The sequence below is a fragment of the Podarcis cretensis genome (assembly GCF_951804945.1).
Source record: "Podarcis cretensis genome assembly, chromosome: 2".
NCBI classification, from domain to species: Eukaryota; Metazoa; Chordata; class Lepidosauria; order Squamata; family Lacertidae; genus Podarcis; species Podarcis cretensis.
In genome coordinates, this window is record NC_137171.1 from 29,493,039 (window position 1) to 29,511,867 (window position 18,829).

General features: G+C 40.1%; 1 protein-coding gene across 2 annotated transcripts in view; it reads right to left on the minus strand.

Moving 5' to 3' along the window:
- The window catches only part of RPTOR (regulatory associated protein of MTOR complex 1), a 325,970-nt gene that overhangs the window by 97,930 nt on the left and 209,211 nt on the right, over nt 1-18,829 (minus strand). For both annotated transcript variants that reach the window (XM_079965357.1, XM_079965356.1), the window contains exons 10-11: nt 15,996-16,071; nt 4,484-4,585 (exon numbers count right to left, since the gene is read on the minus strand). In XM_079965357.1, coding sequence (XP_079821483.1) covers nt 4,484-4,585; nt 15,996-16,071 — 178 coding nt within the window. The remainder of the gene's footprint in view (nt 1-4,483; nt 4,586-15,995; nt 16,072-18,829) is intronic.

Consider the following 18,829-nt stretch of genomic DNA (forward strand, 5'->3'; position numbering starts at 1 on the left):
TTTGCCTCCTATTTTTTAACGAGTCTATAAGAGAAGCTGGTCTCTTATCCCATAACCTTTAGAAGCTTTTGGTGAGACTTTGTCAAGCTTTTGGAAAAATCCAAGAACACAAATATATTCTGGATTGCCCCTCTCTATATGTGTTGAAAAACAAGATTTCCCTTTGCAAACCAGTACTTAGCTCTCAGCCGGACTTATCCTATAGGTTAAATAATTCTGCCTTTTATAAAACTTTTCCCCAATTTACCTGAGACAGAGGTTAGTTGGATATACCCAAGACATTTAAAAAAGGAGTGTTATATTCAGCATCTTCCTTTCCAATGGTAAGAACACTGGCTTTTAAGCAATTTTACATTTGATTTCTTAAAGAACTCTCATGTGAACAGCATCTGGCTCCAGACTTCTAGATAGTGTTCTGAACTGACTAGAAGGAGTGGATAAGGCATTAGGAAAGACTTGCAAAGGGGAGATTATCGTAGTCCAGCAGGAGATAAACAGAACATGAACAACAGCTTCAGCAATAGATACAAAAAGGAAATTATAATCCTGGAGATAATGAAAAGGAGGAATGAAGTTAGACAAACACAACTTGGCCATGCAAAGGGCACTGAAAATTTCTGTATTAACACTTTTTGTTCAGCAGAACGTGTAAAAACCAGTTTGGAGAGGATCAAGAATATAGCAGGCAGGAGAATAATAAGCAAAGACAGCAAATATAACTAGGTAGTTTGGAGATGAGGGAGATAATTCAGCAGGAGGAAAGCTCTACACTCAAGATATTTTACATGTATTGGAAAAGTTGTTCAGTAATTTTGATAAGATCTTATTTGACAATTTCTAACACAGAGAAAATCCAAGGTGCACCTTTGAAAGGGATTCCAAAAGAGCATACATACTGAGTGTGTGTGGCACAGTAGTGAGATCTAAATTTTTTTTTATTTTAAACTTGCAAGGCGTCATATAAGAAAGCCACCTTAGTCTCTTGTGTTTTTAGCCTTCTAGGAGCACATGAGTAAAAAATGGGTCAAGCAGCAAGAGTAACAAGGCTGAAAGTACCGTAAATAGTTGAACTGGGTGGTTACATTGGGCGTGGGGCAATGATTTTCACCATCAAGATACATTCAGCCCTTGTCAAGACATGGTTGGCTACCATAAAGCAGACAATACAATTAATAATAAAAGCAATACTCCCTCACAAGCTGCATATACCGGTACTCATTGCTAGAAATGGGCACAGAAACTTGTCTTTGAAAAATTATGTTTTAATATTCCGATTCTTAATATTGCAGATATATGGAAAACAAAACTATTCTTTGTTTGATACTAAACAACAGTGAACTTTTCAATTGAGACCTAGCAAACTCTGATCCCTGTCTGATAAGAAAAGCAAAACACTGCTTGCAAAACCAGAGAGGCAAATATACAGAAAAGGCAGGGGATCCGAGATTTCTTTTTAAAAGAAATAAATTCCATGTATATGCAAATATCAGACTTCCTACCCAAAGCAGGAATGAATACATTCAAGGTGGTTTTAAATTAAAATTGCAGGATAGCACAGGTCAGAACAGCAGCCGATGCCATTATTAAAAGGCAGCAGTAGATAAAACAAAAGCTTCCTCTGCATCTGCAATTAGGCATTGCATCCACAAGGCAACTCCTAATCCTACTGAGCTGCACTGGATACAGTTCGGAAAGCAAATGCCTCATCAAGATTTAACCATCAACGGTTGAAGCATATACAGTACCAAAGTGGGCAACTTCCTTACACTATGAAATTGCTGTCTCTCCCTCCCGCCCTTCTCTACATGGGTAATCCCTTTCCGTCAAGTCTTTCCCAACAGATCAGAAATTCTATAGGAACTGCATTGTTAAAAAGTCAATAAAAGGCCATTTACAAAAGAATCGTCCTCCTGTGAATATTACAAACATTTCAAGGAAAATATAATGCAAAAGAGTAAGAAGCGAGAGAAATGTGGGAGTGAAGTCTCTCTCTTCTAGATCAGTTACTTAAGTTCAGATGCACTATGCAAGTGGGCACATTCATGGGGCTAAAACATCTACATGCTTTGCCAAATTTAATTAAATTGCATCATGATTCAAATCTAATGAAACAATGTAAACTTGGTGGCCCTAATGAATCCTCCCCTCTGTGCTGACTTTTCCACTGGCTTAGTCACTTCTCCCTAAGAAGCAATAGGAAGCAAGTGGGTATCTTAATATTGTTGCAAAATTAATTATCGTAGCATCCCTCTGATGTCAAGTCTCTCAACAGATTTGATGCTGGATAAGAAATCTCCCTGTCTCCATGGCTTTGTCAGAGATAAACTGCCCATCTATCACCCCTTTCCAAGAATGATCTCCCAGGCTTCAGAGGCTCTACAAAATGAAGAGTCAGATTCACAAAGATTGATGATACTGCCAGCCATGATGCAAGATTCTGGATCTAAGTGGGAATGAGAGTCCTTTCCTATTATAAGAAAGGAAAATGGACGCCCTTGGATAGTCCCATTCCTCTAAGCAGGAAGAGTCTATGACTGGCTAACTTCAAGTAAATGAAAACAAAATATGACCAAGTGTCCTCAAATAACTGCAGGAAATAACGATTCACTCTTTGGTTGCAGTCAGCATTGCCTGTGCAGATTATTAGAAAACTGAACAGTTCTCAAGCATCAATGTATAGTTCTCAAAGGTATGGGATAGTACAATGGTGATATATATTTGTTGTTTTTTATTCTGTGCCCCCCAGGAAACTTGTGCATTGCGGTTAGGACTCAAGGCAGAACTGAGTAACTACTAGATTCTATATTCCACCAAAATGCTGGAACATCTATTTTTTGCTTTATTGTCTCAATAGGCCTGGATGATCTTACATTCTGTTTTTTACCTTGAGAAACTAAGTCACTTATATCTGCAAAATTCCAGCTCAAGACTGTTATTAAATTACAGGCTTCAGGAGCAACACCACCCCCTTCCCTCACACTGTCTTCTAATGATAATGGAAGGGTGCTATTTTTTCAGCACAGGAAAGTGAGCAAATGTGAATTAATCTCTGGCTATGCCATTTTGCAGATATTAAATGCAAAGGGTAACACTTGCTGGGGCATTTTTAATGTCAGAATTCAACGACTTCTAAATTTTGGTTAAGCAGTTATTTCTTTTACATGATAATTACCTATAACATTTACTTATTTTGTACAACTCTCCTTCCTGACTATAAGCAGCAATGAAATGAAAGAGAGAGAAAAAGAGGAAGACAAACCAACACCAGCACCACAATATAGGGCAAGCTGAGCAGAAAACAGCTATTTTTTCACACACTTGCCAATTGACATTTGGTCCCCGACTCTGGACTGGACAGTCATTTATGCATTTGATATGGAATCTAGAGATTTGTCAGTCAGTCCCCTCACTCTTCTTCTAAAATTGTATAGCTTACAAGAGTCATCCATTTGATGCAAGACAATGCACATTTCTCACAACAGACAGACTATTATTATTATTATTATTATTATTATTATTATTATTATCATCATCATTCCTGTTACCCTGACAGGACTCAAGGCAATTTAAAGATAAAAATAAGAACCATTAAAAACATTTAAACCTTGAGATATACATATATATATATATATAGAGAGAGAGAGAGAGAGAGAGAGAGTTAGTTTTAATTCTATCTGCTAAAACCATGCAAATAATTACAATAAAAACAGCATGGCACCAGCCCTTTCATTAAAAGCAGTCAGTTCCCAAAAGCCTGTTGGAAAGATAAGTCCCTATTGTCACTAGCAGTGCTTCTTTTCTTTAAAAAATGTTTAGGGGTACTCTCATTTTGACTCAAGAAAATCACCATTTTATAGTTCAAAGCAGGGGAAATAAATACAGTAAATGGACAAAAGTACAAAGAACATGCATTACCCGCACACATTCCACACTGCTTCACACACTGATGATTCACTGTTCTAGAGAATAAACTAACAAAATTTTAGTTTCTTCTCCTGTTAGATTCATAAAATGTTTAGGGGTATGCGTTCCCCTGCGTCCCCCCCAGAAAAAAAGCACTGGTCACTAGTAGCCAGTAAATTGTGGGTGGGAAAGAGAGGGTGACATGACTAGCTGTTTTGTGCAAGTGCCTTGCTGATGTGAAGGTGAAGGAGTTAAATTCCGTAGCACTGACTAATGGCCTGCAACCTCAATTTATGCTCACCTGGGGAGCACTTAGGGGGTGGGGTAGTGGGACTATGCTTGTGTGCAATGTGTCTTTTTCAGCAAAGGCCCAGCAAACAATCAGCTCCAATTAGTCTCCAACGCAGTCCACATAATTTATTTACCCAAACACCATCTGGCAGAGAGCAAAGCAGTCAGGGAAAGGCATGCACGCAAATACACACATACTGAGCAAATTTGCAGCTGGCTGGTTGTCCACATGCTGCTGCTGCTGCAGCAGCCTCAGTAAAGCTAGCAGTCTTATTGCTTGCCAACTCACCTGCAGCACAATGGGAAGCTGTTCTGGTGGATTGCGGTTTTCTACTCCCATCGTTAGCCATACCTGAAACGCTGTTAGCTGCTCAGCAAAGAACGGGCTGTGCTGTTGGGGAAACAATGGGCAGTGGGTCATTATAAACTATCATGAAAACTGTATGCCAACAAAACTATGCAGGAACTCCAGGTTTGCTTGTTTATGAAGTACAAAGCAGTGGGGGAAACATTTTTTTAAAAAACCTCAGCATAACATTAGCAAAAGTTTGTTCCACGCTGATTTTACAGCCTGCTGTGAACCAACTACTCGAAATCATTCGTCTACTAAAAAAAAATGGGAAGAAAATGGGAGAAAGCTCATACATATAAGTTTTGAATGGTTAATCCGCTGTGCACATTTCCCACTTCTAACTTTGACAGGGCACAAATTCATTTCTTTTTCATGGCTATGCTTTCATATATTCTGTGCAATGGAGCCGCATTTACTGAGTCCAAGGTGAAAATGATTCAGCAACAATGAAAAATGTTTTTCTGTCTCGGCAAAGACATTCACAATTCATACATGCAGTTTTAAATTCTGTAAGATGGTGTAAAAAAAATAAAACCACGCACAAGCAAAACTCATCTCTCTATTTTTTTAAAAAAGAAAAAGATATTCACAAAATGCCTATATTCCATTTCAGTGATATAAATGTCTAAGAAATCTACTGGTTATCTTCCAGTTTTGCTACCCTTAACAATATATGGATATAAGTACAAAACTAGGTTGTAAGATATGTCTTACTAGAACTATATAGAACTTAAAGAGATCTTAAGACCTTTCTGGGGCCTCATTCACCTACCTCCTACCTCTTTTTGCACATGCAAACCTTGATTTAATTTATTTATGTGGAGGCCTATGGTTAATACTAACATTCAATTGAAAATTTATTTATTCTTATTTGATAAAATGTGTACTGTTTATACTATTACAATCTGGATGGAGCACACAAAGCTATGCAGGCCACTCTTGGGTCCAATTTGGATATCCCCCAAAACAGGGGTGAGGAATCTTTTTGGCCTGATGGGCCAGACCAAATACTTATCTCCCCACACTCATGTGGGCCAACTTTGACAGCTGGGTGGGACAATCCATATGTCAACTGACATCATAATGACATCAGGAGATTGGCACTTGCCAATGTCCCTTGTGCAACCTTCCCAAACACACTTTGAAAGTACGGTAATTTTTATTTGCGTTTTTACATACGAGTTAAAAAAAAATAAGTAAAGAATAAAATGGGGGAAATGAAAACAAAGCCACGACAAACCAGGGACACAACACAAAACACCTGAAGACTTCCTTTCCTCTCCTTCTCTTGTATCTTTTCTTTTCCCACTCTTCCGCATACTCTAAGTTACCAAGTTCTATTCTTCTTATTTATTATCTCCTACTTTCTCTTGTACTGCCGAATTTATTCAAGTCCTACTAATCTGTTCACTTGTTTATACTGATTTTAAAAATACTTTACAAACATTTTCCAATTCTTTTTGTATTCTCGATCGTCTTGTTCTCTTATCTTACTAGTCAGACCTGCTAACTCCGAATATTCCAATAACTCAAAGTGCCATTCCTCCTTGGTTAGCGCTACAAGCAAAATTCTGACTGCCTTATTTTTTTTTATATTTTTTTGTGGTGGTGGGGGACTTTTAGTGTTACTTTTCTCAGAAGAAAAGCTTCTGGTTTCTTGGGAAATGTTCTCTTAAACTTTTTTTTTAGTTCTTGATAAATCATTTCTCAGAATTCTTTGATTACTTTACATGACCACCACATCCTTCTACCTCTTTGCACACTTCTAGCATTTGCCTGTCTTAGCTTTAAACATTTTCACTAGTCTAGTTGGAGTTAACTACCACCTGTGGATCATTTTCATGTGGTTTTCCTTCAATAAATAATACGCAGTATATTTCAGGTCCGTTTTCCATAGCTCCCCCCAGTAATGCAAACTCAGTGCAAACACACCTTGAAAGTATTGCGCAAAGGCTTTGCAAACCCTGTGCTCAGTTCATCCCAAGCACCAAGCACAGGGGTGGCAAAACACTCTATGCAAACTCCCTTTCAGTCAAGTTACACCTTTACCTGCCCTTCACCTGGTATCATGTATTATGTTGGATGTAGAGCAAGTGGGCATGGTCTGCCCAAAATGGCCTGGTGGGCCACAAGGGGAGGTCTGGATTAGGTTCCCCACCCCTGCCAAACAGCAATCCCTGCCCCCTTACTGCATGATGTTCTCTACTATGCAGGTAGGAAGTGCTGAGAAGAATGTCACATTACAGTTTCCATCCACCGCACCTTGATTTTTAGAGCCAGAAACAGCACTACTCCTCAAAAGGAATGGGTCTCTTCATAGAATTTGTGTGTGTGTGTGTCTCCAAGGATGCTTTGTAAAGTAAGAGGTGCCTCACTATGCCAAATGCCATGGAAGCATAATTTTTTAAATTGGGAAAACCAGCATGGAGCCCCGATAATGCTGATGAATGCCTAATTAATCTGCTTTTTCATTTGCAGAATCAGAGAGATTTATCAGCTTGAATCACTGACAGCAATGAATTGTTGTACAACTATATTTCTCTACGAGGTCTTGGGGAGAACTGAGATTAATATGCACAAGACTTGAATAAGTAACAAGATCTCAAAGTTAATCACATTTCTGCAAAGCAGGACATCACAAAACGTAGGGTATGTCCTCCCTGAATAAAATATCTACAAACTAAGTTAAAAAGCAGTTGTGCTTTTTAAATGCAGAACTGCTTACGGGGAGGACAACCAAGCAGCAAAAGGATACAAGCTGTTTATTAGAGAATTAGGGCAGGCCTATTTGCTTAGGCCACCGCAGCTTGAGTGTAAAATTTGCTCCACGTGACACCATCACATGTAGAGTGCCTAGTCATCTAGATTGTTCCTGACACAAGAAAATAAAAGTTTATATACAACCAGAAGACTTCCTTGGCAGTTATTCAAAAACTCTTCACACCAAGGGGCAAGTTTTGTTTTATTTACTGTATTGGCCTGAATATAAGCCTCACTTTTTCCCCAAATTCTGACCACAAAAAGTTAAAGTGGGGCTTAAATTTGTGACCTTACAAAAACTGGCTTTTACGGGTATTGCTGCTGAAACATACATATGGTAAAACGGAACGGGTGTGAGCTCTTGCGGAATTTTAAGGGAGCAGCTTATATTCAGGTATTGTTTTTTTTTCTCCCCCCCCCCCGAATTTTAAAGGTGCAGCTTATATTTGGGTGCGGCTTATATTCGGGCCAATACAGTACTTGTATCCCACTTTTCCTCCAAGGAGCTTGTGAGAGTTCTCCCCCTCCCCATTTTATCTTCACAACAATCCCAGGAAGTTAGGCTAAGAGGCTGTGACCGGCCCAAGGTCACCCACTGAGCTTCATGACCGAGTGAGGATTTGACACCCCCCGGTCTCCCGAGCCCAAATTCAATACTCTAAACACTACATCACCATGGTTCTGATGGAGAACCACACTACACGTTTTCCAAACGTATTTCACGTAGTGATCATAACACATAGGCCAGCTGAGAACTCTTGATTTTGGAAGTGCTTAACTCCTCAAGGAGTAGCACACTAAGCTTGGGCTGGGAAAAGCAGATGATCACCCTACATTCTCAAAACAACAGTTCAGTGGAAACTTAAAAACTAATACATTTGTTATGGCATAAGCTTCTGTGGAAAACACAGACTCTCACTCCTGTTCTCACACGTGGGTGGAGAGAGAGAGAGAGAGAGAGAGAGAGAGAGAGAGAGAGAAGCTACATTTTCTCTCAGTAATGAGCTAGCAATAGGAGTCAGCAATTTTTTTCAGCAGGGGGCCGATCCACTGTCCCTCAGACCTTGTGGGGGGCCGGACTATCTATCTATCTATCTATCTATCTATCTATCTATCTATCTATCTATTGGGGGGAAATGAACAAATTCCTATGCCCCACAAATAACCCAGAGATGCATTTTAAATAACAGGGCACATTCTATTCATGTAAAAACATGCTGATTCCCAGACCGTCCGCAAGCCAGAATGAGAAGGCGATTAGGCCGGATTCAGCCCCTGGGCCTTAGCTTGCCTACCCACAGGCTAGCAGTTTTCAGTTGCAATTTCCAGCTGATCCTAAGCCAGCTGTCATTGCCCTAGCCTTTGTGAACTTACACCCATACTTATAGTTTCTCAAAATACATATTTAAGAGCTACTGAAAAAGTTGCTGAAAAAGTTGATACTGTTAAATAGTATGAAGTAATTGTCTTGGCTTTCCCACTTTCTCCTCAGCTTTCTTCTCAGAAGCAGCCTCCACAGAATCCCTGAACTGTTTTTTAAGGGCCGAGTCAGCTAACCTGGTATGCTAGTGAAAGCCAGCACAGCTGTTCCCACTAGTCCAATAGGGCTTTCCCTCCCCTCACATCTCTCCCAAATCCTCTCAGGAGGGTTGGGAGAATTCCCCGGACAGGATGGGGGGGAGAGACTGTTTTGTCTTGCAAGCAGAAATGCTTGTGCTGATGAAAATTCTTCACCTGAAAGACGCTACTGGGTACAGCAGTGCAAGATTCCAGGGGTTCCAGGCACTTATTCAGGGTTTGTGTTTCCTTCAGAATGAGGGACAGTGGTGTCTTTCTGATATGTATTTAATGTATTTTAAATCTTTGTTGGAAGCTGCCCAGAGTGGCTGGGGAAACACAGCCAGATGGGTGGGGTACAAATAATAAATTATTATTATTAATTATTGTATATGGTTTATTTACCCATATATACAACTTAAGCCTATGACAGAGGGGTTCACAGCATTAAGACCCCAAAGGGTCTTGCTTCTCCCATAGCTGCAGCCTTGGATTCCCAAAGAAATCAAGCATAGCTCTGTCTCCCAGCTGCCCAGCCTGCCAGCTTCTAGAAGCAAAGAAAGAAACACTTCATTGATTACCAGTTGCTGGAATTTGTATCGTGAGTTTGCATAATTACCCGTGTCATCACATCAATGAAATATATTAGAGATGTAGTGGTATGTTTAAATTTGCTGGAGCCCAGTCTTCAGGGTTATGTACCATGTCCTTCCTTACAAGGCAGCCTCCCAGTTCCGGAGAGCAGCTTCCACCCCATTAGTTGTCTGTTTATGATACTTTTTGGGAAGCAGGGACTTCTATTTTATTTTTTCCTTTCTGCTGGTCTACAGTCCCATAAGTAGTTTGCTTTGAGGACTAGAATGTGAACAGCAAAGGAGTAACTGTCTACATTTACCATCACACTTCATAAGAAACTGTAGGGCCCAATTTTATGATCCAGTGTGGGACAATTCATCAGAATTTGAAGGAGCTGTTTCCTGTCTCTTTGCTTCTATATGTTGAGCATTTCAAAGCATCCCATGCTCCCCGCTTCCCCCCTTAATGTACCCCACTCTTTCCCTATAATTTGAATTAGCTCCGCCTATTATTTTTCCCTAGGTATTTTCATGGAGGTTGAAACTGTTCTTTGACCTTGGAAGACTTGCTATGACAATGTTTAAGAAATCCTGTGTGAGAACATTTGACATCTGAGATACTGACTCTGACGTCTGCCAGCCCAGTTACAAAACTGAATGACTAACCTTAATAATACTTAAATTCTCTCCCCCCTCGTGGCTAACGCTTGAGCCTCCATTAAACCACAATTTCTTATAGGATTACCGCTGGCTGGCAGAAGCTAACTTAGTCTGCTGCACAATAATTCCTGATAGATTGGAGAGCAAAATGTTGATTACGAAATGGGGGTTAGGATCTAGAATGCTCAGTCATGTTCAATTCACTGTGTGTAAAAGCAATGTAATAGAAAACTAAACCCCTCAATTTTACAATACACAGAGTTTCAGGATGCAGCTGTAACGCAAAAGCTGACTAACAGCTAGAGGCCAGCAAAGGCAAGGATTTAATGGAAAGATGAACTTCTTTCCTAGTCTATGTAGACAAACAGGAAACAAATAGGAGTTGGCCAAAATGGATTAAAAATGCAATCCAGTGTTGAGCTGTTTGTTTACTTTTAAATGTCCACCAGTCCTTCAAAAGAGAAGTAAAGAGAAAAATATAAATGCTTATGCAAAGTGTGTGTGTGTGTGTGTGTGTGTGTGTGTGTGTGTGGTTCAAATCTGGTGGTTTGTTTCTTAACCACAGAGATTATTTAGCAATTGTGTAACATTATTCTGTAGTGGCTAAAGAACTGGACACAAAGGGTCCCTGATGAAAGCAATGTTCAAGAACAGACAATAAAAACTAGAAAAGTAAGAGGCAGTGCTTATTCCAGATTAGCTAAAAAAGTAATTTTTGAAATATAAGCAATGCAGATGCCACACTACAAAAGCTTCGGAAGGACATACTTCTCGTTCAGACATTACACAGCTGCTCTAACAAATCACAGTTTGTTGCATTGTGACTGAACAAGCTTAAACACTCCTTTCCCCAATCTTATCTCCTCCTCCTACTCCTCTTGCATGCCCGACTTAAGTGGAAACTTGATTTGTTAAATTACAGTTTCCAATGATGCTCACACCAACCTGGCATTCAACAACAGCAGCCACAGACCTGAGGCTGATATGACAATCACGATTCCCAAGTTGGAGGAGGGGCTGGCACATGGCACAGTCACCAACTGCCTGTGCTGTGTGCCTCTTAATATTAAAACTATTATTTAACAAACCAGAATGTTTCCTCTGATGTCAGGCATGCAACAGGAGGAAGGAAGCGAGCCCTCACACTTACTGTCTGTTTATATGCATTTGGATACACTAATTTATTATAAAATGTTCATTTTCTGAGCAATTTCATTTATTTAAATTATCCAATATTCTCTCCAATCGTTTGACTTCGACCCCAAAGGCACACTCCTCCATTGTCTCCTGAGACAGATGGATGCCAACAACTCAAGCAAACTAAAGGTGAATGCCCTTACTTTAAAGGCCTAGTAATATTCTGAGTCATACTTGTTTGTCACACAATTAGGCAAGCCAAGTCACATTAAAACACTTGCTACTGACAAATCCAGAAGCAGCTTTTTCAAAGCTATGTTAAATAAATGATGCCCAACAAACACATTCGAACAAACAGACAAAGATCCACAGCTGTTTTTAGAGATTGTGAGGGAGAGAACACGTTTTATTCCTGTAACCAGAGTGCTACTCCCTTTCAGCCACAAAAGGCAGGAATATTATGTGCCAAGTACAGGTTGTATTGAGGAATCTTTAAGAAATGTCAAAACACTCTCCAGTAGGTTACACATTAGTTTTTCCCTCTAGTCATTAGCTTCAAGACTTTAATCATTTGTATAGGAATAATTCATTTTTATGGCCATAGATGGTTGCTGTCATTGCGAGAGAACTTGACTGCAATTTTTTCCCACTCCAATAAATTTATATTGGGCTCTCATCCAGTCAGTGTAATATATCTAGATACATTTGTCCAAAAAGCTCAGTATTGCAATAGCCACCAAGATGGAGCTTATCACACATACATCACTGCCTTGCCTGTAGGTGGCTGCCCACCTCAGAGTTCTAGAAAGTGAAACAGACTGAGAAATCATTTTCACCCCTTCAGCATTCATAGAGTCCTTTGTTCTATAGTAATCTATTTCTATGGGCCTTCTTCACACCTACCTTTATACTATCAGACACATTCACAGCTCTGACAGTTTTCCTGGCCTGCTGCTAAGACTGAGTCACCCACTCTCCTAAACTCCGGAATGATTTCCCTTATTATACTACCTTCGTTATTATTCCCGACCCAATAGACAAAAGCCTCGGGTCTTACATATTACAGCATTCTGCAGGTGATGCCAACCATTATTGACATTTCTCTCTCAAATACATTTCTTGCTGTGTCAACAGTAATATAGATATAGCGTGGTCAAATGACTCAATAAATTACGCATTCCTACCCACCAAAGATAGCCACAGACAAACATTGGCAAACTGCCATCTCATCAGATGGGGAGGGGGAGTTCTTCTCATGATGCTTGCCTGGTGACAAATGCACCTTCCTCTTGACATGAATATGCCCACTGCTCAATTATCTAAAGATCAACCACAACAGTCCATCTGACAAGAAGAAAGAAGTGATGAGAGTGTATTTGCAGGTGCTTACGTTGTAGAGCTCTGAAATAAAGCTTTACCACTTCAGACTGCATGTGAAAAAAATACTTGTTTAGAGCCTCATACTAAAATCTCCCTTTGTGTGGAAAGGTGTACATAACAACATCACATAGACAGAAATGTTGACTGGGAAATAATTCCAAATAAGCAAGTCTCCACATAAATTCTGAGGTGGTAGTGCCATGTGAAAGGAATGAATACAGTGGTACCTCGGGTTACAGATACTTCAGGTTACAGATGCTTCAGGTTACAGACTCTGCTAACCCAGAAATAGTACCTCGGGTTAAGAAATTTGCTTCAGAATGAGAACAAAAATCGCGCGGTGGTGGCACGGCGGCAGCGGGAGGCCCCATTAGCTAAAGTGGTACTTCAGGTTAAGAACAGTTTCAGGTTAAGAACGGACCTCCAGAATGAATTAAGTTCTTAACCCGAGGTACCACTGTATGTGAGATAAATTTTTGTGAATTGAATATCTAGCTATAACAATTGTGTGAGTTTGGGGCCAATTCAGTTTCGCTAAAGTATTCAATTAAAGAATTTGCATAATACGTTATTTCAGCATTTGGAAACTGGCAAGATCTAAATAGCAACCACAGTTTAGGGTGACACCAAGCATGGTGGACTAATAGCCTACTTCTCTATAATGAGTCCCCTTATGGCACTCTTCAGTCAAGTTCTAATAGCGGAACTGGGCTCAGAGAAAAGAGCTGAGGAGGAGTGACTGTAGCAGGTTTCCTCAAACTCGGCCCTCCAGATGATCGCATGATCCCTAGCTAGTGGGACCAGTGGTCAGGGATGATGGGAACTGTAGTCTCAAAAACATCTGGGGGGCTGGGTTTGAGGAAGCCTGGACTATAGGCTCTCTTCACTATGTGGCCCTTTTGCTTTTAAAACAGACCCCCTCCCTCTTTATACATAATTGGGGCACAATGGCATTTTAAGACACCAGTCTGTCTGAAATGGGATAGCTTACTTTGGTCACTGACATTTATTTTTTTTAGAGGGTATGACAAACTAAACATTACATGCAAGCTTTGCTAATGCAGGTTTATAAACCTCAATATCCACTTTGTTATGAAAAGGCAGCTTTGGGAGAAACCTGTTAGAGTGGAGAAGCAGCAAGGTAGGTGCTTTAACCATTTCTCTGCTCAGAATTGCTCCCCTGGCCTTGAAATCGTGTTTCTCCCCCTAGGGCAGAACTTTCCAAATTATGTGCTGCAATACTTTAGTGTGTCAGCTGCAGTGTGAATGTTCCCCACACTCCTCCTGGGGCTGGAAAGGTTTAGTTTAACCTCCAGTTTACTAGTAAAACGGAGTTGCTGTGTCACAAAATGATGCAAAGCTGAATTACTGTGTCACGAAATGATGCATGTCCAAAAAGTGTGTCACCAACTTGAAAAGTTTGGAAACCTCTAGAAATCTATGTGGCAGAAGTAGCTTAGGGGGAAAAGTAAAGGTGCAAAATGCTAGCTGACAAAGCATTAAACATTTCTCCCACAGTAGCTTCTCCATTGCAAATCACACTTCCCAGAGCTGGTTTCCATTTAAAAAGTTGTGTGTGTGTGTGTGTGTGTTTGCATGTGTATAACACAAATTTTTTGCATGAATGAATGTGGAGATAAATGGTGAGGACAGAAAAAAGGAGTATAGTATCTGAGTATAGTATTCTAGGTAACAACTAGTTATATGGTCAAACACAACTTGAGAAAACAAAACATAGGTTTTCCATTTAAAGCATCTTTAATGGAGTTGAGCCCAGAATCTATCAGAGTATTTGACCAAGTAGGCTAATGAGCCTATAAAAGAGCTATAATTTAAATGGTTCTGTCCATAAGATGGTAAAGAAATAGCCTAAGGCACCTGATGCTTGAAGGGATAAATAACAGTTTTTCCCTTCAAAATCACTAAGCCAAAATAGAGAGGAACTATTTCTCAGCATGAAATCATTCTAAAGAACAAAGCTAGGTGCTCCAGCTTTCCCAAAATATAATTCTTCAATGCAGCATTTGTAATCATGCAAGTTTCAGGAGTGCTAGTTTAAATAAAAGGTTCTATTGTAAAATCTTGGCAGTGTAGACTTGTTACAATAGTATGGCCCTCTGTGAGCACATAGCATCTTTATACATCATTATTTCAGGAAGCCAATTCTGTTCAATAACAAGAATCCACAATTCTTTCTCTCCTTTTCTCTCTCAGAGTTAGCAGTAAAGAAAAACAAGTTCTCCAACCAATTCTATAATGCTCTACGTTTTATGGTACACTCACCACAAACATATGGTAGAGATATCCAAAAACATACATACCATTCAATCTTCTCTGTACCCAAGTTAATCTACCTGTTTTAAGTGCTGGTTAGCTCTAAGAAGCCAAATGTGACAACCTGCTAGCAAGTCTAGTTCTTGGTTTGTTTCTTTTTCCTTTTAGGGAAACAGCATCATCACAACATAAATTTCTGCAAACCACTGTGGCTTCAGGTGCATTTCTAGCCCTGAGAAACTACCATAAGCAAGAGAAAGTGTTTATTCTGCTCTGGGACTGGGAAAACAAAAAAATGCGGCAGGTGGAAGAAAGGGTAGAATTCAACGTCACACTGATCATTATGTCAGCACAAGTATTTCTGCTTGTCAGATGGAACAATCTCTCTTCTCCTGCCCCTGCATGCTGTACTGGAGGTTCTCCTGATCTTGAGCAGATTTGTGGGACATTGTGGGGGTCCGCAGGGGGCAGGGAGATTTTTTTGGGAGGGAGTCCTGTTGCACTAGTGGAAGTCCTTGCACAGGCTTCTACTAGTGCACTATGTTAGCTGAATCCAACCCAAAACAGTGGTGGCACAGGGATTGCATTTAGCCTCTTATGATGAAAGTCACATTAAACAAAGTTACAGTAACTAGTCATTATGGACCGTAACCCTCTATTTCCCATGTCTTTCGGTAACTAAACCTAAGTACATGAAACTGAAATAATTCCACACACTTCTTCTCATTAACCCTGCCTTTCCTACCCTCCTCTGTTGTCTTCTGTATGTAGAATTTCAGATTGTAATGTCCTGTTCTTTTATACCATAAAAAGTAGGAACTATTCCTCCCTTGCAAGCATAGCCAGTTTTCTAATTCTTAAGAAACAATACACAAAGATGATTTAAATTAGACTAGACTCTGTATTAGCTATGCAATCAGAATTGACTCCTCAAATGTTGAGCAGCTCCAATCCTCCATTAATCAATAACTTTGACTAGAACTATTTGCATTTGCTGGGAAACATCTTTGGGTGTAAGAAGTCAAGAATGAATATGAGGTTTGAAGCACTAGCTGATTCCTATGGAAGGGCCCATGTATGTTTCAAGAGAAAAATCAGTAACTCACCCTGAATGCAGTTCCTTCCTCTATAATGGTGGGCAACTGAGAAAGGCAGATATCCACAGCGAGGTCCCAAGCTTGCCTAAGGAAAGATAACATGACAACATTAGAAGTCTGACGTAAGTGATTGTATGAAAATGTGTGTGGAACCAGAGTAGCAAATTGTATTTGAAGGCGGTGGCCTTCAACAAACCTTAGTTTGGTATTTACTTACTTGCTTCCAATGTATTTATACCCTGCAGTTCTACCCTAAAGGGCTTTCTAGATCAGCAAACAATTTAAAACCAAATAATTTGAAAACTGCATTAGAACATTAACATTATTGAAAATCCCATGTCAATAAGGTATCACCCATGTATCACCCATCTCAAACAGGTAATGGAAATATAACAAGACTGGAGTCAGATGATTCTCTCTGGGGAAGAAAATCTAAAGATTGGGTGTCTCTATTGAAAACGCCCTTTACCACCTGCGTAACCTCAGAAAGTAGTGGAGGGGGGGGGAGAGAGAGCCTGCAAATATGATCTTAGGAGCTGAGTAGGTTTGTGTGGCAGTAAATGGTCTTTTCAGGAAGTTCCAACAAAACTAATGGAGGTTGATTCTCTTCCCATATGTACCGACCCTGCGATTATCATTTCCACAAGAGCTCCCGCGAGTAGCAACACAGAAGCGTGATTTTTCTACCGTGGCTCCTTGCTTGTGGAATGCTCTCCCCAGAAAGCCTCGTCCGGCACATTCAATAATATCATTAAGTGCCAGGCAAAAACATTTGTCTTTTCCCAGGCCTTGGCTAATTAAAGAATCTATGTCATTTTAAACTGTGTGTGGGTGTACAGTGGTACCTCGGGTTACATACACTTTAGGTTACATACGCTTCAGGTTACAGACTCCGCTAACCCAGAAACAGTACTTTGGGTTAAGAACTTTGCTTCAGGAGAACAGAAATCGTGCAGCGGTGGCACGGCGGCAGCAGGATGCCCCATTAGCTAAAGTGGTACCTCGGGTTAAGAACAGTTTCAGGTTAAGAACGGACCTCCAGAACGAATTAAGTTCTTAACCTGAGGTACCACTGTATGTCATATATTTTGTGTTTCTATATTGTAAACCACCCTGTGATCCTCACATAAAGGGCAGTATGGACTTCTACACTAATCGAAAGCCCCTTACAGCTCCAGAAATAAATTTTGTATTGGGAGATATACCCTGTGGCTGGTTAGAGATACACCAGATTATACATGTTCTGAATCACCCAAATATAAGGACTCAAGCATTATGCAGCTTAAACAGTTTTGAGCAACTGCTGATCTCAACCCACCCATCGGGAAAGGGAATCAATCATCTCCCAACTATATAAAATCCTCACACAATTGGCTCCCCTTCCCCTCCCTTCATTAAGACTAAATGGGGAAAAGATTGTGGAGAAGGATTAAAGGAACAACTCAGGGAACACATTTGGAACAAACTATGATTTGAATCCATCTCAATCAGAACTTGAGAAAAAGCTATAAATGCTGGTACATGTGCCCAGCCATATTATATAGAATTAATCATAACACATCCAACCTTTGCTGGTAGGGATGCAATTTACCTGGCTTCACTAGTATATATGTGGTGGTTTTGCTCCCAAATTATTCCCTTTAGGGAAAAAGTTTTCAAACCATCAAACAATATAGCCAGACCCAAAATTAGCCCTACTTTCTTATTTTACTCCTCACATTTTAAAAAAATAACCAATAAAGACCTCATCCTCCATTTATTAATTGCAATTAGACTAGCGATTGGGGGGAAAACCCCTGGAAAACTTTAAATGCAAATCTTTTCAAAGCCTGGATTTCACAAGTATGGGACATTGTGCTTAAGGACAAATTAACCACTTCACAAAAGAATTACACTGGTCAACAAGAAATTTGTTGTCTGCATTTTTTCAGCTGATTTAGGATGAATCTGATGCGCTGAATCCAAAAATCACATTGGTTTTGCTCAATCAGGTCAAGTTTTTGAGCTATGGCCACATGTCTTTTTTTAGATTTTTGTTCACATGTACGCTTGTGTGGAGCCTTTTAGAAGAAGTTGGTGGGGGTAAAATGCCTTGTCAAATAATTGTTTTGATTGGAAATGATTATTTTAATGACAAGAAGTATTCAGGTCCGATAGTTCTGGGTGATTATGTCGAAAAGTGATCAGTTTGAAGTCATAAAACCTCGAAATCTTCCATAAATTGGTCCAGCAAAGCATAAAGTTGGGGGATCAAAACTAAGTTAATGGGGCAGCCGCCCCACGAAGTATCCTGATCTTCAATCAGCACGTTGTCCTGTAGCTCATTGTGATGAAATTTTAGTGCCTATCTTCGGAGAACTTCCTGACATTAGTGACGAAGATGCCTCCAGTGTTGAAGGGCATGAAGAAGAAGAAGTGGTTCTTGAAGATGATGCTCTACATCCATTCTCCCAAAAGGAGTTGAATGATCTAGTTCGCGACTTCAGCTTGTCAAAGGACTCTGCCGAACTGTTGGCATCCAGATTGAAGGGAAAAAACCTCCTCTCTGACAGTGCTCGCATCAGCTTCTTGCGCAACAGGCATCAAGAGTACCTCCGTTTTTTCTTGGAAGAGAAGGACTTGGTGTACTGTGCAGATATTGCGCAGTGTCTGCTCAAGCTTGGAGTGCCACAGTACGAACCCAAAGATTAGAGACTGTTCATTGACAGCAGCAAGCGATCACTGAAATGTGTTCTGCTACACAACGGCAACCAGTTTGCCTCTATACCCCTGGCTCACTTGAGTACACTGAAGGAGAACTATGAAGCGGTGAAGTATGTGCTGGAGAAAATTGGTTATGATCA